Genomic DNA, 25,542 nt, shown 5'->3' with positions numbered 1-25,542 from the left:
AGGATGTAGGTCAACTAGAACTCTCACACCCTGCTGGTGGGGATGAAAAAATGCTATAATCACTCTGGAAAACTGGCCATTTCTTATGAAGTTAACATATACCTCCTGTGTAACACATTAATTATACTCATGGGTAATTACCCAAGTAGACATATGTTTACACAAAGACCTGTACACACAAATGTTCACAGCTGCTTTATTCACAAAGCCCAAAGCAGGAGACAACTAAATGCCCTGATCCCAGGTTGTTTCGAGTAACCAACAGTTTATTCTTTACCACTGAGCAGGCCCCTGTCGCACTTCGTTTAGCCAGTTAATCTGCTGAAGGACACGTGGGTTGTTTCTGGTTTGGGGATATGGCAAATAAAGTTGCTGATGAACCTATTAGCAGAAATAAAGACACAGATGTAGAGAACAAAGGTATGGAACACCAAGGGAGTGAGGCGAGGGATGAATTGGGAGATTGGGACTGACATATATGCAGTACTGATACTACGTATAAAACACGTAAGTAATGAGAAGTGGCTGTATAGCACAGGGAACTCGACTCAGCAGTGACCTCAGCGGGAAGGATAGCCAAAAGAGGGGGTACAGTGTACACAGGGCTGATCCAGTGTACAGTGGAAACCAACATAGCATTGTAAAGCAGCTGCTAAGTCACTTCAGTCGTGTCCGACTCTGTGCGACCCCATCCCTGGGACTCTCCAGGCAAGAACACTGGAGTGGGTTGCCATTTCCTTCTCCAATGCATAAAAGTGAAAAGTGAAAGTGAAGTCGCTCAGTCATGTCCGACTCTTCGCGACCCCATGAACCGCAGCCCACCAGGCTCCTTCGTCCATGGGATTTTCCAGGCAAGAGTACTGGAGTGGGGTGCCATTGCCTTCTCCGTGTAAAGCAACTATGCTCCAATAAGAAAAAAAAAATTTTTTAAGTTGCTGTGTACATTTGTTTACAGGTTTTTGTGAGAACATGTTTCCATTCCACTAAGATCAGTGCCCTGAGTGGATCTTCCATTCCACTAAGATCAATAAGGAAAGCAATTGCTGAATCATACTGTAATTAGAGGGTAATTCTATGGTTAGTTTTATAAGGAACAAGAACACACACGTTTTCCCAAAGTGGCTTTTACATTCCCAGCAGCAAGGCATGAGGAAACCAATTTCCCCGCATCCTCACTGACATCTGGTACTGTCACTTTTCACTAATTTTTATTTTAGCCATTCTGAAAAGTTGTGTAGCACTATCTCATGGTGGTTATAATTTAGGGAAATGCATCCTTTAACATCCTCTCACACGCTTATTTGCCATCTTTCAATGTTCTTCAGTGAAATGTATGTTCATTTTCTATGCCCATTTTCTTACTGGTTTTGTTTTTACTATCGAGTTTTGGAAGTTCTTTATATAGTCTAGATTCTGGCCCTTTGTCAGATACATGGTTTGCAGACATTTTAAGTCAGTAGTTTGCCTGTAGCTTCTTTGCATGGGTTTCCACAGGGCAAGTTTCTAAATGAGAAGTCCAACTATACTACAGAGCTACAGCCATCAAGACAGTATGGTACTGGCACAAAGACAGAAATATAGATCAATGGAACAAAATAGAAAGCCCAAAGATAAATCCACGCAACTATGGACACCTTATCTTTGACAAAGGAGGCAAGAATATACAGTGGAGAAAAGATAATCTCTTTAACAAGTGGTGCTGGGAAAACTGGTCAACCACTTGTAAAAGAGTGAAACTAGAACATTTTCTCACATCATACACAAAAATAACCTCAAAATGGATTAAAGATCTAAACATAAGATCAGAAACTATAAAACTCCTAGAGGAAAACATAGGCAAAACACTGACATAAATCACAGCAGGATCCTCTGTGGCCCACCTTCCAGAGTAATGGAAATAAAAGCAAAAATAAACAAATGGGACCTAATTAAATTTAAAAGCTTTTGCACAATGAAGGAAACTATAAGCAAGGTGAAAAGACAGTCTTCAGAATGGGAGAAAATAATAGCAAACGAAGCAACTGACAAAGAATTAATCTAAAAAATATACAAGCAGCTCCTGCAGCTCAATTCCAGAAAAATAAACAATCAAAAATGGGCCAAAGAACTAAACAGACATTTCTCCAAAGAAGACATATAAACAGCTAACACACACATGAAAAGATGCTCCACATCACTCATTATCAGAGAAATGCAAATCAAAACCACAGTGAGGTACCATCTCACGCCAGTCAGAATGGCTGCTATCAAAAAGTCTACAAACAATAAATGCTGGAGAGGGTGTGGAGAAAAGGGAACCCTCTTACACTGTTGGTGGGAATGCAAACTAGTACAGCCACTATGGAGAACAGTGTGGAGATTCCTTAAAAAGCTGGAAATAGAACTGCCGTATGACCCAGAAATCCCACTGCTGGGCATACACACCAAGGAAACCAGAATTGAAAGAGACACATGTACCCCAGTGTTTATCGCAGCACTGTTAACAATAGCCAGGACATGGAAGCAACCTAGATGCCCATCAGCAGACGAATGGATAAGAAAGCTGTGGTACATATACACCATGGAATATTACTCAGCTATTAAAAAGAATGCATTTGAATCAGTTCTAATGAGGTAGATGAAACTGGAGTCTATTATACAGAGTGAAGTAAGTCAGAAAGAAAACACCAATACCCTACATTAACTCATATATATGGAATTTAGAAAGATGGTAATGATGACCCTATATATGAGACAGCAAAAGATACACAGATGTAAAGAACAGTCTTCTGGATTCTGTGGGAGAAGGCGAGGGTGGGAGGATTTGAGAGAATAGCATTGAAACATGTATATTATCATATGTGAAACAGATCGCCAGTCCAGGTTGGATGCATGAGACTAGTGATCAGGGCTGGTGCACTGGGATGACCCAGAGGGATGGGATGGGGAGGGAGGTGGGAGGGGGGTTCAGGACGGGGAACACATGTACACCCGTGGCTGATTCGTGTCAGTGAATGGCAAAAACCACAATATTGTAATTAACCTCCAATTAAAATAATTAATTAAAAAATAAATAAATAAGAAGTCCAGTTTATCCATTTGTCCTTTATGGATCATGCTGTGGGTGTCCAGTATAAGAACTCTCTGCTTAAATGCTGGATTCCAAAGATTTCCTCCTATTTTTTTTTCTAAAAGTTTTATAATTTTACATTTTATGGTTAAGTCTATGATCCACTTTGCATTAATTTTTGTACAGGGTGTGAGTTTAGGTTGAGATTCTTTTTTTTTTTTCTGAACATGTCCATTTTCTCCAGCACCATTTGTTGAAAAGGCTATCCTTTCCCCACCAACTTCCTGTTGGACCTCAGCAGCTGTATATGTGTGGGTCTATTTCTGAGCTCTCTGATCTGTCTGATCTGTGTGTCTCTCCCTCCACCGGGGCCACACTGTTTTGATTACTGTATCTACATAGTCAGCCTTAATATTGGGTAGAGTGATCCTAATTTATTCTTCTTTGCCAGGATTGTTATTATGTATTCTGGGACCTGCACCTTTCCATATAAATTTTAAAATTAGCTTGTCTATGTCTACAAAAGCTTTGTTAGGATTTTGATAGGAATTGCATTAAAACTGTAGATCAATCTGAGGAGAAATAACTTCTTTCCTATGCTGAGGCTTCATGAATCTGTATATCTCTCTTAAGTATTAAGGCATTCTTTGATTGATTTTTTTCATCAACATTTTGTGATTTCCAGCATACAGAACCTATCCATGTCCTGTTAAATGTTTACCTAAGTAGTTCATTGTTTTTGAGCAGCTGTAAATGATGTTGTATATATAGTATGTGCTCATGTGCTAGCTGTCTAACTCAAGGTCCCATGTTAAGAAAATTAATTTGACTTAACAAAACAGATACAGAGCAAGATAATAAAGTGAAGTGAAGTGACTCAGTCGTGTCCGACTCTTTGCAATCCTGTGGACTGTAGCCTTCCAGGCTCCTTTGTCCATGGAATTCTCTGGGCAGGAATACTGGAGTGGGTTGCCATTTCCCTGTCTCTAACCTTAGAATACTGAAATGGCTGAGCTTGCTGTTCACACGAACCTTTGCGGCTGCAGGGTAGTGTGCACACTGGGATGTGCGACTCTTGTTCTGTCCCCATGCTGCTGGGTATTTACAGTCCAAAAAACTGACCTCTCCTACATGGGCTGCTTAAAAATCAAAGGGGTTTAAAAAGGCAGACGCTGTTTCAAAGGATGTGATGTGAAAGTAGGACCTCGGGCCCAGCCGGTGACTATATGGCTGGAGGCAGTCACCACATCTCTGCTGTTCTTATTTACTTGGTTTTTTCCCACCTTACAGTTCATTAATTGTAACAAGAAGCTGAATTACACATCACAGTGTCTGCTGGATTTGTCAGATAAACTTATGTTCCTGCTCACTTAAAACCTACTATCTTTTTCTCCTTTGTAATTTCTCAAAAAGACACAAGAGTAAATTGCTTCTTGCTGTGATTAAATTAACCCCCACCCTCTTCCAGCCCAGTGGTGTGTTACAGCTTGCTCAGTGATAAAGAATAAAATCTTGACAACACGCAACAACCTGGAATTAGGCTGAGTGAACAGAGCCAGTCCCCAAAGGCTCCATGCTGTATTGATGACATTTATATAACATTTTTGAAATGACAAAAATATTAGAACTGGGGAACAGATTAGTGGTGACTAGGGGCTAGCGATGGTGGGGTGGGGTGAGAAGGTGTGGTTATTAGAGGCAACATGAGTGATTTTCCTTGTGATGTGAAAACTTATTTGTACTGTGACTGTGGTGGTAGATGCACAAACCTACACACGTGATAAAACGAGACAGGACTAAATACATATACATGCACTCAGCACAAGTAAAACTGGGGAAATCTAAGATGGATGGATTGTATCCATAGTGATACCCTGGTCAGGCTATGTACTGTGCTTTTGCAAGCTGTTATCACTGGGGGACATGGGGGGTGGGGGGGACAGGCGTCTCTCTGTGCTAGGAGGGGGCCCTCCCGCAGAGGGTGCACCAACATGAGCAAAGGCAGAGGGCAGTGGATGGCGCCTGCAGCCTCCCCAGGGGACCACGGCCACACGGACACAGCCTCTTGGTATGTATCTGTTCATCAGCTCCTGCCTCGTGACTCAGGGGCCCTGAGAACCACTGAAACACTAACCCCTCGTGCATGGCCCTGTGCCCTGACCTGCACGTTCAGAAAGCAGGCAGCCCAAGCTGGTCCTGCATGAGTGTCCACTTCCTCCACCTTGAGCTGTCTCAAGGGACACCTGCAACCAGCACTCAGCCGTCAGGGCTAAGAAGGGGACAACTTTCCTACGGGGAGAAGAAGAACGTGCCGTCTGCTCCCACCCCCACCTTCCAACAGAAGAGACGCCAAACCTTTTGAGCTGGAGCGCATTTGGGGCACTGGCACAAGGGGTGACAGAACTCGAGGTCCGCCACCCCAGCAGCATCCTCCGCTTCATCCAGGTCCTCCTCTGTCCACTCCAGCAGGTAACGCACCTGGTGTCAGGCAGGGAGGAGAAATGGGGACTTAAAAGCCATCTTCAGCCCCTGGACAAGCCATGGTGTCCTACACACACACATACACACACACACACACACACACTGTCCTACACACACACCACACACACACACACAGTGTCCTACACACACACACACACACACACACACACACTGTCCTACACACACACACACACACACTGTCCTACACACACACCACACACACACACACACACACACACTGTCCTCACACACACACACACACACACACACACACACTGTCCTACACACACACCACACACACACACACACACACAGTGTCCTACACACACACACACACACACACACACAGACACAGTGTCCTACACACACACCACACACACACACAGTGTCCTACACACACACACACACACACTGTCCTACACACACACACACACACACACACACACAGACACAGTGTCCTACACACACACACACACACAGTGTCCTACACACACACAGTGTCCTACACACACACACACACACACAGTGTCCTACACACACACACACTGTCCTACACACACACACACACTGTCCTACACACACACACACACACACTGTCCTACACACACACACACACACACAGACACAGTGTCCTACACACACACACACACACACACACAGACACAGTGTCCTACACACACACACACACACACACACACACACACAGTGTCCTACACATACACACACAGTGTCCTACACACACACACACACACACACAGAGTCCTACACACACACAGACACAGTGTCCTACACACACACACACACACACAGTGTCCTACACATACACACAGACACAGTGTCCTACACACACACACACACACACACACACAGAGTGTCCTACACACACACAGACACAGTGTCCTACACACACACACACACACACACACACACAGTGTCCTACACATACACACAGACACAGTGTCCTACACACACACACACACACACTGTCCTACACACACACACACAGACACACACACACACAGAGTCCTACACATACACACAGACACAGTGTCCTACACACACACACACACACACTGTCCTACACACACACACACAGACACACACACACACACACAGACAGTCCTACACACACACACACACACACACTGTCCTACACACACACACACACACACAGTGTCCTATGCACACACCATACACACACACACACATGTTCCCAAATCAGGACCTACATCTCCACCACCGAAGTAACTTATACATGGTGGTGCTCTCTCCTGAGGATTCCAGGGTCTCCTGTGCTCAGGCCTTTCTAAATCCTTTCAGTGGTGACAGAGTGACTGAGCTACCATTTCTGCAGCTTGTGTTAGATTCTTCTCTTGTCTTAGAAAGCGGCAGCGTGGTGCTGCTTCAGGGTGACGGCTTTAAAGCCCTGGTAATAGAGCATCTCGCGAGCACCTCCTCTTATGTTATCTAATTGTCCTCCTTCAACAAGTAGTCTGTCTCATCTTATGGGGGAGCAGACTCACTCCAAGGGGCCAACAACTTGTTCAAGACCACACGATGAGGAAGTGGTGGCCAGAACCTGAACACAGGCTCTCTGACTCCACAAGCATCCCTTCCACATTAATGCCCTAGTCCGCAGGCAAAAAAGCACTGAAAAGATCCCTAACAGGTCAACTCTGTGTCCCAGTAAAGGCCAGTTTCTAGGATATTAAATGTGAGAAAACATGAACACATTTCCAGGCCTGGTTCTGGGCCCTGGGGAAGTCAGCAAATGCCTGCAAGAAGTGACAGAGGGCCCCAGGAAGATGCTATGCACCCCCAAACATCCCCACTCCAGGGCCCCTCCAAATCACTGACAACACTCCACCCAGGCCGAAGGCCTCACCTCCCAGGCTGGCTGGCATAGACCGGACTCAGGGCGATTCCTCTTGGCGGTGGTTAGAAGGTACACGATGGGGGAAGGGGGCTGAGGGGCGGTGGCCTCGGGCTGTGGGATGGGGGTTCTGTCATGTGTGTGGATGGGTTTGGGTGGTGACCACCGGGCACCGGGCAGCCTGCCTCTGCTCAGCTCCTCTGTGAGTGCCCCCACCCTCTCGCCTACCCACAGGATGAAGAGCAGATTCGTCACGACATAGGAAGGGTCAGTCTCTTCTCTACACTCATAGGAGCCTGAGAAACTCCCCCTTGGCTTCCCTCAAGAACGCTGGCTTCCCCGGGGCTGGTCTCGAGAGGGGAGCAGCCAGCACCAGCCAGATCCACACCCCGGGTCCTCGCCTGAGAGGAGCCGCGAGTCAGGCTGAGGGGATCACAGTGGGCTCTGGGCGGAGGCTAAGACACTTACAACTATGTTCCGACTCCATATACCCCCGGAGACTGTGCTAATCAGATCCCAGGAACTCCTATCCATCACCCCAAATTCCATCATCCTTGAGAAGCACTCTTGAAACATGACTCTTCAAAGCGCTCTTGTAAACCCGATCCACTCAAAGCTCCAAATCTGGTAAGGGCTAATTTACTCCTCCTTTTAAAGCGGAAGACACTGGTGGTCCAGTGGCTCAGACTCCCTCCCAACGCAGGGGGCCTCGGTTTAATTCCTGGTCAGGGAACTAGATCCCACAGGCCACAACTAAAGATCCCACATGCTACATCTAAGACCCGTTGTAGCCAAATAAATTTAAAAAAATTTTTTTTTTTTTAATTTTTAAAAAATAAAGTGGAAGACAGAACAAATTCCTTTCAGGAAGCTGAAGACAAGCCAGGGGAACTGCCCATGGGCGTCCCCAGTGATATCACAGCTGTTCCCCATCACCTGACAGGAAGGGTTAGGATGCACACCTTAGCGCCATCTCATCTGGACACTTGCTTGCTGTGGGTCCTTTCAGCCCCAAGCCTGGGACTCAGCCTCCTGACCAGGATGCCACACCGCCCACAGCTCCTTGCAGGGCTGCACCAACGCCCTCTGTGTTCTGGCTTCCCCTTCGCCACCTCTACCCATCCCCTACCCAGCCTGTTCACCTTGCTCCCAGGTAGTGGGGTCCAGCCCTCTTGAGAGCATCACCACCCTCCTGGAATATGAATGTCTAAAAGGCAGGGGCAGGCTCCCTCTGAGGCTTTATCCCACCTGCCTTGTTACTTGTGGGAGGGTACGTCCCATCCCATCACCATCACTCATGAAATGCACCCTTTCTGCGTGAACATGAACAAAGACACCCCCACAGCTCCTAACTCACCTGGAAACAAAACACATGGGCACAGCTGCTTCAGCTGAGAGCAAGCCGTCTGAAATTCACTTCTAAAAACACCATTTCTATGGAAGTTGTATATGTTTGGAGATAGCATATGGGAACTCTGTCTGTACTTTCTGCTCACTTTTGCTATGAATCTAAAGCTTTCTAAAAAATAAACTCTATTAATTATTTAATAAAACTCACCATTTCCAGGTCTCCATCAGCAACAGCTCTTAAAAGTTTTTCTACCTTAATAAAAGGAGAAAGAATGTAAGGGAAACATAATAATATGGTAAGAATAGAAGCAATAAAAATGACATTCTGGGCATTCCCTAGTGGTCCAGTGGTTAGAACTCAGTGTTTCCACTGCTGGGGGCCTGGATTCGATCCTCGGTCTGGGGATTAAGATCCCACAAGACTCATGGTCAAAATGATTAAATAAAGGTGAAATTCATGTTATTATTAGAAAAACAAAAAAAAGAGCATTCTGAAGACCTAGTAGCTTTCATGTCTCTTGATCTCATTATCTTTCAAACACATGCCCAAAGTTGTTCATACAGGGCAGCTTCCATGTAAGGTCTATAAGATGACCCGCCACTCAGGTGGCACAGGGGGACACCAGCCACCTGGAGCCTAAGTGCTTCCTAAGAGGGCGACCACCCACCAGACCTGCATCTATTCGGCTCTCATTATCCACCAGCTACGGATACCATGAGGTTAAAGCTCACGGATCCGCTCCCAGCCTCTGTTAAACCCCGGAGCATGTCTCTGGGCTTTTCTTCGCTGTGGTTCTGCATTGAGCTCGGGGTGGCGGGGGTGGAGGGGTCCCGGGGTGGGGTCAGTGAGGGCTCCCCAACCACAGGGGAGGAACTGGGGTGCATCCACACCATGGTCTGCTCTGTGGGCTGACTCTGGACAAGCTCTAAGGTAAGTTAGACAGGGAAAAACAAACAAAGAGGGTATAAGTCAGCTTTTATAAAAGGTAGTGCGAGAGGACACGTAACTATCTCCATAAACTCTGCAGGAAGTCAGGAACGACACACCAAGTTAATAAGGGAGCTGACGGAGTGGGAGGGAAGGACGGAGAACGTGCTTGGTAATATAATCTTAAAGCAGTGGACCCACAGGTGACTCTACCTGTAGGCTTCTTAGAATACTCCCCCTCCCATCACACACACCCACTCCCATACACACACACACACACACACACACACAGACACTTAAGCACGCGTGTCCATGAAGGGCAAGGAGGAGGCGGCTGGGCTTCCCCCAAGGGCATGGCATGGCCCCCATCAGGCCGGGGCTCTAAGTGGCCCCCAGAACACGGGTCCCCTCCACCCTCCCGTCTGGGAGCCTCACCTCCCTGTAGTCCTTCTTGGGCTCCTCTTGCCTGGAGCTCAGCGACGCGGAGGAGAAGCTGGAGGTGGAGGAGCCCTGGCTGATGGAGTCCATGGTGCACTGAGGGGCCTGCACAGACACCTACAGCCCGGCGAGAGTGGGGGTGAGGGCCAGGCAGAGGCTGGTCGCGAACAGGGCCGAGGAGCGCAGCCCTGCCATCTTACCTCTGAAGACTTCTGCCTCCTCTCGAAGGACAGATGGTGGGCTTCCATGATGGACAGAATCTAGGACAAAGGGCACGCGGATGAGATGAGTAACCGAAGTCTCATCACCTGTATGGTGGCCCCCACCTCCTCGGGAGGGCACACAGCCCAGCCAGGCCCACAGCAGGCAGGAAGCTACTCAGACTCACACTAAGTCTAGCAGGAGGAGCCGGTCTCCCCACCAACGGGCTCAGAGGACAAGGGAACCCAGGCACAGAGGGGCCTCAGAGGCTGCCTGGTCCAGCCTGGGCTGGTTGTCCACAGGCCTAAAATGTGGCCTTTCCACTGGCAGCCAGGGGCCTCAAGTCGGGGCAGCTCAGAGCCGAGCGGGACGGCCATCTGCTTCTTCTGTCTGCTAATCTCCCTCTGGAGGGGCCTTTGGGAGAAGCTCCAGGACAGAGGTGCCTTCAGCCCCTCATGGGCATCTCCGGCCAAGGGTGGCCTCACCCAGTCCCCCAGCTCTGGCTGCTGCAAAGCTGAGACCCCATGAGAGCATGGGCAGCTGAGCCCGCTCCCCTCCCCCAGGCCAGGAGCAGGGATTTAAACCTCTGAAAACTTGGCTCCAAAAACTCCGAAAACTAGGTCTTACATTGTGACCTTATCACACACACACAATAATAATAATAATAAACAAAGAGGACGGGGGAAACATCTAGAGGTGATGCATCTGTTTACAGCAGAGACTGTGGTGCTGGTCTCATGGGTGGGGATTGATCTCCAAACCCATCAAGTTGCATACGCTAAATGTGCACAGCTTTCTGTATGTCACACATACCTCAATGAAATAGAAAGTGAAATTGCTCAGTCATGTCCAACTCTTTGTGACCCTATGGACTATAGCCCACCAGGCTCCTCTGTCCATGGGATTTTCCAGGCAATAACACTGGAGTGGGCTGCCATTTCCTTCTCCAGGGGATCTTCCTGACCCAGGGATCGAACTCAGGTCTCCCGCATTGCAGGCAGACTTCTTACTGTCTGAGGAAATTTCTGTATGTCAGTCATACTTCAATAAAGTGGTTTAAAAACAAAAACTGGTACTCCTAGAAGACAGGAAGGAACTAAAAGAGCTCCCTAGATGAGGGTTGGGAATGATATAATAAAACATCAAAAGGCAAAAGTAGGGCCTGTGTAAAGAGAGACATTTAGAGACCTGCATGGAAACAGAATCACCTGTGCAAGTCACCAGCCAGGCTGGCCTGGACATCAGGACCTCGGATGGCCACGGCAGGTGGCCCTACGCTCCCCCGGCTAGTTGGTCAAACACTTCTCTGTGGGCATCCCTTCAACAGGGTTGCTGCCACAAGGCATACAGGCCTGGCCTCTGGAAGGACCCCCCCATTCCCCACCCCCTCGCAAGTGAGCACTGCATGACATGTGGCCCCAAACTACGTGTGTCCAGAAGTTACTGGCAGGAAAGGATAGTAGTTCATTAATGAATCATTTACGGAGGAAACTATACCCAAGGACATCCAGAGCCGGCCGACTCAGAGTAAGGTTTTAGGCACTGAGGGTGCAGGAACAGGGAACAGAGCTGACGCTGCTGTCTCCATGCCCCACCCCTGCTCTTCCTGGCCAGAGCCACCGCCCCATCTCCTCTCACTCTATCTGCTCATAAGCCAACAGCCCTCAGAGGCAAACTCTGCAGGAGCAGGTCCTGGTAGGACACTGAGAAAAACTCCTACTAAGATGGAAAATAATATGACCGCATGAACCTCATTAACAACCAGGTGTGGTACGCAGCACAGCGGGTATGCACACATTCCAGCCTTGGGGACCAATGCAGTTTGAACAGCACGGCAGAGACCTGATCTGCGGATGGTGGTATTTTTTTTTTAAGTCATACTGCCGCTCCGAGAGGAAAAACGCTACCTTTGAGTTTAACGCACACTTGAGGGGCGTTTCCTTCAGCCTGTTCTGGATCTCTGTGGATGCCCCGTTCTGCAACAAGGTCTCGATGATGCCCTGGTAACCCCAGCGGGCAGCGATGTGCAGGGGGGTGTCTCCTTTCTCGTTACCGATGTCCAGTCTGCAGGCCTGCACGTCAAAGTAGACCAGAGCCTTCACGCACTGTGAACAGAATGGGAGAGGCCCCCGTGAGCTCACACGCCAGGCCCCCGGCAGATCTGTGCACCCTGAAGCCTCAGCCTATATCCCAACTCGATCCAGGTGCCACCTGCCACGCACACGTGCAGTAAGAGGACATTCCACCTCCAGGGCGCCAGGTAACCTGATCAGGACACGTCATTTTTATTTTTTAAGAACCCAACTGCCAATCCACTAGAATGGCTGAATAAATTGTCACATATCATGTGTAGAAAGGAGTTCCCAGAGTAGGCCCGACCATCATCCCATGAGAGGCCTGCCTGCAGGTCTGGCCCTGGACTGGCCAAGTTCCTTGGGAGCTTGGATTTGAGGACCATTCTCATAGTGCCATGACTGGTAGATAAGACGGGCTCACAGGGCCTAAACTGTTTGTCCAACAGTGGTTTATGCTGAACACCTGCTGTTCTTCTGGGAGTCTGGAATTTGAAACATGCTAGGCAGAGAGGGTTCACATGACCAGCCTCCAGCCAAAATCTTGGGCACTGAGTCCCTGATGAGCTTCTGGCGGGAAACGCCACGCACGTGTTGTTACGCTGCCAGAGGAATAAGTGTGTCCTGAGACTCCACAGGGAGCCACTCTCGGAAGCCTGTCCGTTTCCTCCGGGCTCCAGCCTTGCACCTTCCCCTTGGCTGGTTTAGCTCTGTGTCCTTTCACTACAACAAATCCGAGCTGTGAAGCAACTGCATGCTGAGTCCTGTGCGCCCTCCTAGTGAGTCACTGAACCGGGGAGTGGCCTCAGGGACCCCGACACAATACACATGATAGATTATTGGGTAGTGATTACAGAATGGGCTAGATCTACATTGATTGACCTACAGGATGTCCACAATATAGTAAGTCAGGAAAACAAGCTGCATAAAAATATGTCAGGGGGACTTCCCTGGTGGTCCAGTGGTTGAGAGTCTGCCTTCCAATGCAGGGGATGCAGGTTCGATCCCTGGTCAGGGAACTAAGACCCCACATTGTATGTATGTCTGTGCTTAGTTGCTCAGTCAAGTCTGACTCTTTGCGACCCCGTGGACGGTAGCCCGCCAGGCTTCTCTCTCCATGGGATTTCCCAGGCAAGAATACTGGAGCGGATTGCCATTTCCTTCTCCAGGGGATCTTTCCAACCCAAGGATCGAACCCGCGTCTTCTGTATCTCCTGCATTCCAGGTGGATTCTTTACTTGCTGAGCCATCCTACATGCCGCAGGGCAACTAAGCCCTCAAACCACAGCAAAAGATCTCGCACGTTGCAAAGACCTAATGCAGTCAAATAAGAATGAATAAATATTTTTAACATGTGTAGGGTATGATCTCATTTTCATTCCTCAACCACCTAACCCTTTGGCTGTATAAATCTACCTGTATATCATCGTGGAGAGAAGCAGGGGAGAGAGTGGTTAGGGGAAAAAAAACACAGGCACAGTTCAATATTAAGCGAAAATGGAAATGGTAAAATTCCTTGATATTACCACAAAAATATAAAATGTAAAGACTAAGGACGAACACAGGCAAGAAGCAGATGGCAGCAGGGATGATGCATAAGATTTCAGGAAAAGACAATGGGCAGTTATGTTTTAGATTTCTGTTATTTCGGTATAGCATCTATAACATGCTTTTACATTTTTTAATTAAAAAAATAATACACCAAATGTTCCCATAATTGTCAACATAAAATACAACATGCAACAAATGTGAAATCACATTTCTCCTCCGGTGAGAAGGGGTGAGGCACCCTCCCTGGGGACAGCAAGGGCCACTTACGTCCTCGTGGCCGTAGGTGCAGGCCAGGTGCAGCGGGGTGTTGCCGTTGTTGTCCTGCACTTCGGCGCTGGCTTTGTAATGCATCAGTAACAGCTTCCAAGGGAGAAGAGAGAGCGGTGACCACCAGCGAGCCCGGCAGGGCAGGCCCGGGGCCCTCCGGGAGCACGGCCTGGGGCCTCACAGGGGGTGGTTGCCCACTCTCCATTTTCAACCTTATCTACTTGCATTACAGTTGAAATCAGATCAGCCCTATAATGGAAACCAATCTGAAAAAGAATATATACTATGGGGATTTCCCTGGTGGTCCAGTGGCTAGGGCAACACATTTCTGCTGAAAGGGGCCTGGGTTCAATCCCTAGTCAAGGAACTAAGATCCTGCATGCTGCGGACAGAAAATAAAGAAAAAGTTACAGAAAAAAAAAAAGTACTTGGCCCTGGGCCTGGTGCTTAGTAAGTCAATGAAGGTCAACTCCCACAACCCCAGGGCTCTGAGTCTTGTGTGCAATGTCAGACATGTACTGGCCTAAAAAAATTAAAATTTGAAAGGTAAAAAAAAGATTGTATACTCTAAATATACTACATACACACAAATATATATAACTGAATCACTTTCTGTACATCTGCAACTTATGCATTGTAAATCAACTATTCTTCAAGTACACAAAAAAATTGAAAAAATTTGAAAAATAAAAGCAAAAAAAGTATCACTCCTCTTTCCTGAGAAAAAGTTTAGAGATCATTAAAAAAATAAAAGAGTGGATATACGTATATGTATAACTGATTCACTTTGCTGAAACTAAAACAACATTGTAAATCAACTATACTCTAATAAAAACTTAAAAAAAAAAAAAGAAAAATAACCCCCATCAATCACTAGCAGGAACGGAGGCACTTTATGTACCAAACAACTTTGGTAGAAATCGAAACATCACTGACTGGCAAAACAATTTTGCTTTCCAGTTTCTGGACTGTCTTCTCACCCGTAGGTATTAAGTCTAAAGGAAAGTCCATCTTGGGGCCCTATCTAAAATATTTCTAGTATCTGGGGGGTGCTCTTCTTAGCGCGGATCACCGTGACGTCTCTAATCTACATCTAACAGTTTTTGCCCAGCAGACTCCGGCGGAGGCACCCGAGACCCCAGGCTCGCCGTGACCCCCCCCCCCCCCCCGCCCCCACAGAACCACGTGGAGCAGAGGAGAGGCCAGCCCTGCGAGGCCTCGGGCAGAGCCCAGCTGCTCACCGTCACGCTCTGATAGCCCTTCTGACACGCAAGGTGGAGCGGGGTGGAGCCGTGGTAGTCCGTGGCGTTCACCACCGCGCCCTTGGAAACCAGGAGGTCGATGAGGGACGCCTGCCCTGCAGAACAGAAGGGAAGAAGGGGGGCTTTCTGAAACCAGTGAGCGAAGCCATGACTTTATTTCATCCTCTCATCTGCTGGCGCGAGACAAGCCAGGAGGCATTTTTCTGCGTGGGGGGAACCAGAGCTAACGTCAAGTCACACACTGCAGACTCTGGACACTCTGGGGGTGGTGCTCCCCCTCTGGAGGGAGTTCAGCTCCACCCCCACCCCCACCCAACACCCCTACCACAGCCACAGAAGGAAGGAGAAAAGAGCATTAGATGTCCACAGAAAAGTCCATGGTGCATCACTTCACAGGATGGAATATTGTGCGACAACGAAAAAAAAAATACTGACGTGGAGAAATGTTTTTATATATTGCCCAGTGGAAAAAAAGCACCCCACAGACATTGTGAGCCCCACAATATCATATCTTTTATATACACACACACTCAAGTGTGCTGACGTTTCAGACAGTCATGAATCGAAACAATCTTTAGATGACTGGAGGATGGAAAGAGCTTACAGATGTTGTGTTTTCTACCTTGAATGTGCACTTTTATTTGCATGCATTTTATTTGACTATGCACTTTAAAAGACAGAGAACTATATTCAGTATCCTATGATAAATCATGATGGAAAAGAATATAGAATAAAAAATAGAGATAGTAAAGTTATTTTTTTTTAAATCAGGAACATAAGAACCTCAATTCTGAGGTCAGTCTCATAGTTCAGATACAAGCCTTCCCTGGCTTGACCACCAGCCCAGGGCAGTGTCAGGCATCCACACAGGCCGGGCACATGCTCTTCTAGCCCAGGGACAGCACATGGATGTCCCGGGGCAGGGGGCCTGTGATACAATCGCTTCCACCACCCCACACCACCTCCCCCAGCAGCCACGCTCTGCTGGGGCACTCTTGGCCCCATCCCTTTGCCCTGAGAGCACAGAAGCCGGACCACATACCACAGAGGGCAGCCACATGGAGCGGTGTGTGACCCCTGTCGTCTCTGGAGAATGGAGTGACAATTGAGGGGTCATTCAGCCTCCTAAAAGGGAAAGAGGACACAGAGAAATAGACCCGAGGCATGGACACGCTGGGCTCCTGGGACCGGAAGACAGACCTCTGGTGTGATCCAAGCTGGGTCTCCTCTAGAGCATCCCAGAGAGCATCAGCCACTGCTTCTGCCGGTACCCTCCCCACACCCAGCCAAACAGCCTGATAAAGGTAAGAGGAAACTGAAAAGGTTGTGGGGAGGAGCTGACAGCCCTCTATCTAAAACCCACTTTCCGAGGTTGAGGCAGGCCCTCTGTCCGCCTCCCCAGGTTAAGCAGCCCAGCAGGGTGCTAAATGGTTTTATTCCGTCTGATTCGCCAAAGAGGCGGAGGTTACCATCTCCACTTTAAGCAGAAGAAGCAGAGTGCAGCAAGGATAACTTCCTTATTCCAAACTGCACAGCGAACGAGGGGGAAAGTTCCACCCAGGCCCCGAGTCTCCCCCTTCCCGGTGCTGAGGGGCCCTCTTACCCAGAGACGAGTTTCTCACAGTCATCACAGAAACACAGAGGGTGACACATCTTTTGGACGGCATCTTTATCTTGGTCTTCCTGGCTCAGAAGTCTCTCCACTTCCTTCTGGTTACCTGATGCAATGTGCTAAAAAGTGACATCAAAAACACTGTTGACAGGTCGGAATGATTCATTCTCGAAGCTGTGAATTTGGGGAGCATCCTTACAGAAACATATATCTATGTGTGTGCACTTAGTAGCTCACTTGTGTCTGACTCTTTGCAACCCCAGGGACTGTAGCCCGCCAGGCTCCTCTGTCCATGGGGATTCTCCAGGCAAGAATACTGGAGTGGGTTGCCATGCCCTCCTCCAGGGGATCTTCCCAACCCAGGGATTGAACCCAGATCTCCTGCATTGCAGACAGATTTTTTACCATCTGAGCCACCAGGGAAGCCCAACTATGTGTGGATGGATGAAATGATCTGTTCTCTTGGACTTGTTTCAAAATAATTTGGATGGATGGCGAAAGCGGGGCCAGGGGATAGAAATGGAACAAGATTAGGGAGATGGCTACATGGAGGTTCGTTCATCAAATTCCACTGTCTTTTATTTTTGTAAACATTAGGATTTTTCCATAACTAACAGTCTGACAAAAGTTCCAGAGCAACAGGCACGGGGGGACAATCCACCCTGAGTGTCAGCACAGATTCTGACCCTTCTTTTAGATTACAATTGTCTTTAAGAGAGCCTTGGCTTTCAAAACAGCTGCAATTAGCAGGAGACCCTGCTAATTGCAGGGCTCACCCCTGTTACTCCCATATATAGTCCCTATATGGAGGGAGACTTTCTGGGGCGCAGAGCTCATGGAACCCACTCTGGCCGGTGGCCTCCTGATGACTGCCTCCCAGGGGACCTAGCCAGCCTGCCCGTGGTAGATCAGATCCGAGGAGGGAGCCTCCTGCACTGCCTGGGGATCAAACCACCACCAGCTGCTGTGCTCCCAGCCCACAGGGGTCTATAACGCGGGTTCCTGGGGCTGAGAAGAGGCACTGATTCTGGCAGAGCTGCCAGTGAGGTGCCAGCGAGTAGACGGTGAAGAACAAGCCATGTTTTGCTGAATGGAGAGAGGAGGACAGCCAGGCAGAGGGTTCCACTAACAAGGGTCCATTCCACTGGGACTACAGCACAGCTCACATCAGAGAAGACGGGCAGCAAGCTGATCCCATAAGACCCCAGCATCCCTACCGCCTCCTTGAGCACAAAATGGACTTCTGTGTTGAACTATGCAAACCACCCTGATGGATTCTACAGAGACTCGAAAGGTGAGGAAAGATGGAGAGCTCCTGGGACTTCCCTGGTGATCCAGTGGCTAAGACTCCCAATGCAAGGGGCCCAGGTCTGATCCCTGATCGGGGAACTAGATCCCACATGCTGAAACTAAGACCCAGCAGCAGCCAAATAAACAAAAATAAATATATGTTAAAAAATAAAAGACGGAGCACTCCTCACACATCGGCACCCCCAGGACCTCCTGCATCTTACCTGAAACAGGCAGTCGATGGGTGTTGAGGTCAGCTGAGACAGTAAGCTCATTCTCTGCTTAAGGAACAGTCTGTCACCAAATCCCTCCGACTCCTGCGGAAAAAGCCGATAAGCCATGTTATCACACGTCATGAGCTGCAGTGCAGGTCCTTGAAAACAGGGGACCCGGGACAATCAGTGCCATGTCCCAGAGAGCAGGCCCAACAGTGCCTCTCCCCGACCCCACTGAGCCACACAGTAGACCCTCATCAGGCTGGGAGAGGGGCTCCCCATCTGCCTCTCCAGGAAGCGGGGCTCTGACGATGAATTCCCAGCAGGGATGTGGGAGGTGGGCAGTGTACTGGCTGTGTGTGAGTGTGTGTGTGTAGAATGTAGCACCTCTAAGTGTGGAAGGTGGCGTACACACAGCACTATCATCCTCAGGGCAACCTAGGTTGTCCTGGCCTCCCACACCTCTCACAATATCTGCCCTAATGCTTGCAGAGCTCTATCCCCTGCGTTTTATCTGGGCCCACAGACAGGAGGCCAGGAGGAGGAAATGGCAACCCACTCCAGTATTCTTGCCTGGAGAATGCCATGGACGGAGGAATCTGGCAGGTTACAGTCCACAGGGTCGCAAAGAGTCAGACACGACTGAGCGACGGAGCACACACAGACAGGAGAACCATTTGACAGGCTGGTCTACGCTTCCCAGCAACAGAGAGAAGGGTTGTGCTTCTTGAACATACATATTGAAACATCAGACAACACGGCCGCTTGGCCCAAAGTCCAATAAACTACTGGGTCCACCTCAACAGATAAACTTCATTGTGCAGATTATTTTTACCTAGATATAAAAATCCAAACAAATATTCTTACTTTATGAAATCATTTCTAAAGAGACACTCAATGCTCACTTAAGCACCTGTGACTCCATTTTCTGATGACAGATTAACGTTCTTGGAAAGAATGCTGGCGGAAGGTGGACAGAGTTGTTCCCAGCCAGCTGCTGCCAAACCCTGACAAAATGATGGGATCAGTTCTCTGTGGCCCCCTAAGTTCTGACATAGGTGGTCCAGTTAAAGATAAAGCTGCCAACACTTCTGGGGTCCACCGCCAATCAGGGCCCCTCACACCAGCCGCCCTCACAGGGTTGTGTTGGCAAACAACAACCCCTCAGAATTAGAGCTACCTTTGCTCCCGTTGGTATCTGCTGCATAAAGCTCTATCGACTGCTTTACTCAGTGATTTACAGCTGAGCAGCTTAGGGTCAGAAAAACATCAAAGACCTTATTGTTCGGGTAAATCTGGGACTCTTTCCTCCATTTGGGGTGACTATTTAAAGGGCAGTGATGAAAAGAGACAGATCTTCTAAGATTGAATCTTCAGGGAAGAATGACCAGAAGAGATAGCATATCAGCAAAGACCAATTTGGGAAAAGGGTAAACCCTATTTATTGAAAGCCCAGTAAAGCAGGAGTGAGCCAAAGCCTGCAAAGCAGGAGCAGAGAAGTGTGGAAATACTATTTGGGTTCTGCCCTGTTTTTTTTCTGTCCACAAAGGTAAAAGTCACCCCAGTAATGGTTATTTTCCAAAAGTTCAAGCCTTCGCCAATGAACATACTTAAAGAATATTTATAGTCATCTCAACTAGGATTATGTCTTGGGGAGAAAATTTCCGTGAAACTACATTAAAGTATATAAAGAGTCAATAGGAAACCATTATTCGACTTAGAAACACTTAATGCTTTTCAGAAACCTCACCTGCTGTTTAGAGATACACTTGGGCTCTTTCCCAGGAAATACCACCAACAAGCAGCTGTGGCCTCGCACACTTCTAGATGGAACTGCACTGAGGCAGAGGCAATGCCGCAGACAAAATCCCAACGCTGACATCACACACAACAAGTAAGCTGCGACACCTGCTCTCTCCACACAGGTAAAGGCAGGGAGCTCTCAGGTCTGATCCCCTCAAGACTCAAGGGTCGGGCTCCATGGCTGGTCATGAGGATGATGCAACCTTGTCCCAAGTCTGGGGGTATCGATCAGCCTTCACCCAGGAAAGCAGGACCAGCTGGTCTGACAGCCCAGACAAGAGGGGCATTCTGGGCTGTGTACCCACCTTGCCCACCCAAGCTAACAGCCAGCCTTGGGGCGATCCACACAGAATACACCAGAGAATCAGGAAACGGGGACATCCAGATGAGGAGTGTTGCAAGAGCAAGGAAGTGCATCAATGATCACTTCACACATTGAAAAGGCACTTTCAAATATCCCATTTAAGGACCTCCGTGCTGGTCCAGTGGCTAAGACCCAGAGCAATGAAGACTAAAGATCCAGCATGCCACAACTAAGACCCAGCCCAACCAAACTAAATAAGTAAGTATTTTTTAAAAAAATAACTCATTTGATCCTCACAACTACCCATAGGGGTGAAATATACAACATGCTCCCCAGTGTAGACAGGAGAATGGACAGAGGCTCAGAGAGACAGACTTGCCCAAGGGCTAGACTCCAACATACACCAGCAGGAGAGGTCCCCCCTCACATACCCCCCGATCCCACTTGGAACATTTTCTGAAGGCAAAGCAGGTGTGAGAAGCTGAGTGATGGTGTCTGGTCAACCATCTCTTTATTCTCTGGCCAAAGGCCTTCAAGGGCTGGCCATACTGCCTACATATCATGGAAAGTGAGAAAGTAGGATGGCTGTGGAACAGGAAGCGGGCAGCAAGGGGACAGGAGCACCTTCAAGAGGTAGGTGCCTCCCTCCAGGTGACAAGGCCCCATCGAGGAGCACGAGGTGAGGCCTCTGCAAGGCAGTGGGTCCAGGAGAGGAGAGCAATCAGAGGGAAAGGACCAGAAGGGCAGGGCTGTGATGGAAAATGTCCCCAAGGCAGGCACCATGGGAATAACATGCATTCCTGGAACCTCACAGAAGACAATTCAACCTAAGACATCTTACTGCCTAGCTCTGGAAGTGAGCGGCATTTCTGACTCTGTGGACACATGTGTATGCAGAGGCGCCCATGTACACCACATGTACATTCTGAATGCTAATGGTTTCCCCCGAATTAGAAGCAACTTTTTCTTGAGAGTCACACAAGATCCATCTGAGATGAGATGCATACAAGCTAAGTCGCTTCAGTTATGTCCAACTCTTGCACAGCTTCTAATTTTACCTGCGTGTGTGTGCTTATATTCATGCATACATGCTCAGTCATGTCCAACTCTTTGAGACCCTATGAACTGTAGCCTACCAGACTCCTCTGCACGTGGGATGTCCCAGGCAAGAATACTGGAGTGGGTTACCATTTTCTCCTCCAGGGGATATTCCTGACCTAAGAATCAAACCTGTGTCTCCTGCATTGGCTGGGGGATTCTTTACCACTGAGTCACCTGGCAAGCTCCTATGTATGTGTATGGGTGATCAAATCAAACCCAGACAAGAGCAGAACTTAATTCTTCAGCAAGCACCAGGATTCTGTTGGGCTATGTGCCATCAAGTGCAGCAGAAACTCAAATTTTGGTTAAAAATATAATTGTGTAAGCACAGAAAAAGACATCTATCAAAATGTTAGTAAAAGTCATTCGCAGCTAGTGTGCTTATAGAAGGCTTTTGCTGTCTTCACTGCAACTTTTTATATATCAAATATTATTTATAAACAAATATTAGCCTTCTAATCAGAAAAAAAAAGGAAATTATCTTTTCTGGAGAAAAAAACAGTATGCAATGTTATCTACAATATCATTTCAATTACCTAAGATATACATGGCAAGGAAAAAGACTGGAAAATACATAAACATGTTAACAATGAATGAATTCATGGAACTGCTTGTACCCGAGTGTCCCCATTTGAACAGCGCTATGTTCTTTTTCAGATGTTTCAACTTGTCATTATTTTGGGGAGCTTCCAACATCAGGGGAAAATTGAGTGTGAATGTTCAATCCTTGGGGTTCTGGGTTTTTAATACAGAAATCTCTTACGATTGATTTCAACTTTGCAATTTCTGTGAGTACTGTCACGTTTTGATGGTTGGTATAATGCGAAATAAATCAGCAGTGCAATCTTGGTTTAAGCCTCTCACAGTTCTCATAGGAATATAATCGCCTCTACCAGTCTAAGTTCACCAACCAACCAAGGAAATTACAATAGGGCTGCTGAGTCCTTAAAACTTCAGATGTTTCTAATCTCATCTCTTGCCCAGCATGATAAGGGTACCCCAATTCACCACTTCTGGTGTCCCCTTTTGCCCATGTGCATTTGAGGATGACCAGGATTAATGAAGCAGGAGATCAATGAAGTGAGAGCCAAGGATAACCTGCCAACTTTCACACCCACTGGCTGCTTTGTGTTCAGTCTGCCAGGCAGTTTTTAAATGGCTGAGGCCCCATTCTCTTGGGAGAGCATCTCTGGTCCTCCTCCTCCACAACACCCTGAGAACCCCACCGCACACACCATGGCAGCCACAGAGAAAGGGCGGGACAAGATGGAGCTCTTACTGGCTTAACAGAGAGGCTTCCCTGCCGAATGTATTCGATTGCAGCCTCGATTGAGGTCAGGCAGTATCCCAGTTCATCTTTGGCTGAGCTGCTAAATCTGAAGTTTTTGATGTAACTCAAGTTTGCCATCCTAATAAAAGGAAGAAAACAGTTTAATTGCTATATACCCCCCTTAACACTTCGGTAGAAATGATGCTACTGGCTTGGTCACAAAGTCGGTCAGCTCTGGGGAGCAAAGGCAGCTTCCCCTGGGATCTTTATTTAGATGGAGTGCAATTAGGGAAATTATTGGGACTTCCCTGGTGGTCCAGTGGCTAAGAGCCTCTGCTCCCAATGCAGGTAGCCAAGGTTCCATCGCTGGTCAGGGAACTAACCTAGATCCCACATGCCACAACTAAGACCTACTACAGCCAAATAAATAAATATTTTTTTTAAAAAAGGCAAAAGAAGTAAAGCCACTTGCTACTTTCCTGCAATGAGCTAATTTGTAGGAAGCTGATTTTTTTCTACAGTGAATTTGGGTTTCTGTGAGAAAAGGATGGGCTTTGGGGCCACACAGAACTGGAGCTCACTTGCCTCTCAGCCGCTGACTAGCCACATGTTCCAGAGAGAAACATAAGATCTCTGGGCCTCAGTTTCCCCACCTGCAGGTGGATGACAGACACCCCTTGCAGGGCAGGTACCTGGCTCATAGGCAGCACTCCACTTCCTAGAATGACACTAAAACCACCCCAGTACAGTGCTGCCATTTTGAAAAAAGTTGTTTTAACAACAAAAAAAATATTACCAATTAGGGATCTCTGTTTTCACAAGCAAATACAACAGGACTGACAGCAGATCATCAGCACACATGGTCTCCAAGTTAACTGCAAGCGGGAAACACACATTCAGGGCCATCCTGGGACACAAATGGACTGACAGGTGTTATCAACTCCCCACCACCGTCCAACCCACAAAACCACAATCCAGGAAGATGGCACAACGGGGAGAAATTCAATCGCACAATTGCCTTTCTAGTGTCCTGAATAGGTGTCCGACTCCAGGAGGAAATGAATGCCTCGTGTCCTGAGAACATGTGCAGAAAACAGCAAGCTCCAAGCAGACCACCCCTTGCTACCCATCCCCGCCCCGCCCCACCCCCCCAACCCCAGGACAGGGAAAGAGCCCAGGGAAGTCGGTGATGCTGGATACAACTCAAAGGTGTGCCAGGATCACTGCCAGAAGCCTCTTTCCTCCCGAGATCATTTCCATTTTATACACTGCAGAGTCCAGGGCTGATGGGCAATTTCTCATTGAAATTTTGTTTAAGTGATTCGGTCACACATTTAAAATTCCAAACGGTACAAAAGAGCTGACCATGCATGGCTCTCCCATCTGTGCCACCCAGACTTCTTCCCCAGAAGCCATTTCTGTTGCTTCCCATGTATCATTCCAAGAGAGGCTATGATCACCCCACTGTGTGTGTATATATATATATATGGATATAGAGCCACCCACTTTGTGCAGTGCTCCTGGAAGTATACTATACACACTCCTGTTCATTTTATTTAATACACTTTGAAGAGCATCCCCACTGGCCCACAAGGATCTGCTTTCTCATTAATTTTTTTCTTAGCGTATTTTGTTTTTACTTTTAATAATGGAAAATTTTAAATATATACAAAATTAGAACAACCTAACAGTTGAACTCCCCTGTACCCATCACCAGCTTGGCTTTTTTTGAGGCCACTGCTTCTCCACCAACATTTTCTTACCTAAAGATGCCTAACCTACTCCCCTAACCCCTACCCCCATTACTAGGCACCCACTCTGCAGAATAGGCTCTGGGGTGCTCACACACACTGCTACACATCAGCCCATCTCTATGGCCCTTTAAGATGGCACTGCTCCTCAACAGATGTTTGCATCTGGACTTTTGCAGCCACCGCCCTGAGCACACACCTCTCTGGCTGGGAGACTGGGTGATCAGCTGCACCACCTTCCGCAAACAAGCCAGCTTCTGCTGCGGGGACGTGCACCTGTTCAGCTGAGCCAGCTCCCTCTTCGCTCGAGGTATGTTGAAGCTGCAAAGTGATTTGGGAAGTGACCATGTAAGACCACGGTGTGAGGGCCCTTCTTGGTAATCACAAAACTCAGATTTACATTTCTCATGGCAAACCATAAGTAATGGCAAACAGAAATAGACACTCAGAAGCAATCTGAGTCAGCGGCAAAACCCAGCAGCTTTCAAGGTCTCAAGCAGGCTGCCAGGTGATGTAGCTGCACCAAAAAATTAGGGGGGAAAAAGATAAAAAATCCTTAGCCTCAGAGTGAAATAGGCCAAAGGGGGAAAAAAATTAGACAAAGATATTAGACATTTTGGTATCCTGATGAAACAACTCAAAAGGAGGTACTCCAGAGAACTTTTTGGCAGTCCAGGGCATGGGACTCCACGCTTCCACTGCAGGGTGGGGTGAGGGTACGATC

At 47.9% G+C, this 25,542-nt stretch overlaps 1 protein-coding gene across 3 annotated transcripts in view; it reads right to left on the bottom strand.

The window, feature by feature from the left end:
* Positions 1-25,542, bottom strand: part of ANKRD27 (ankyrin repeat domain 27) — a 60,421-nt gene that overhangs the window by 9,875 nt on the left and 25,004 nt on the right. For all 3 annotated transcript variants that reach the window (XM_020873180.2, XM_020873181.2, XM_070451011.1), the window contains 13 exons: positions 25,018-25,139; positions 23,864-23,942; positions 23,077-23,206; positions 18,599-18,691; positions 17,076-17,203; positions 16,515-16,597; positions 15,452-15,567; positions 14,211-14,303; positions 12,228-12,425; positions 10,320-10,379; positions 10,117-10,236; positions 8,962-9,006; positions 5,405-5,527 (listed from right to left, as the gene is read on the bottom strand). In XM_020873180.2, the coding sequence (XP_020728839.1) occupies positions 5,405-5,527; positions 8,962-9,006; positions 10,117-10,236; positions 10,320-10,379; positions 12,228-12,425; positions 14,211-14,303; positions 15,452-15,567; positions 16,515-16,597; positions 17,076-17,203; positions 18,599-18,691; positions 23,077-23,206; positions 23,864-23,942; positions 25,018-25,139 (1,390 nt within the window). The remainder of the gene's footprint in view (positions 1-5,404; positions 5,528-8,961; positions 9,007-10,116; positions 10,237-10,319; positions 10,380-12,227; positions 12,426-14,210; positions 14,304-15,451; positions 15,568-16,514; positions 16,598-17,075; positions 17,204-18,598; positions 18,692-23,076; positions 23,207-23,863; positions 23,943-25,017; positions 25,140-25,542) is intronic.

Source organism: Odocoileus virginianus, chromosome 20 (genome assembly GCF_023699985.2).
Source record: "Odocoileus virginianus isolate 20LAN1187 ecotype Illinois chromosome 20, Ovbor_1.2, whole genome shotgun sequence".
Taxonomy (NCBI): Eukaryota; Metazoa; Chordata; class Mammalia; order Artiodactyla; family Cervidae; genus Odocoileus; species Odocoileus virginianus.
The sequence above is the reverse complement of the archived record's forward strand: the minus strand, read 5'-3'. Positions and strand labels throughout refer to the sequence as shown.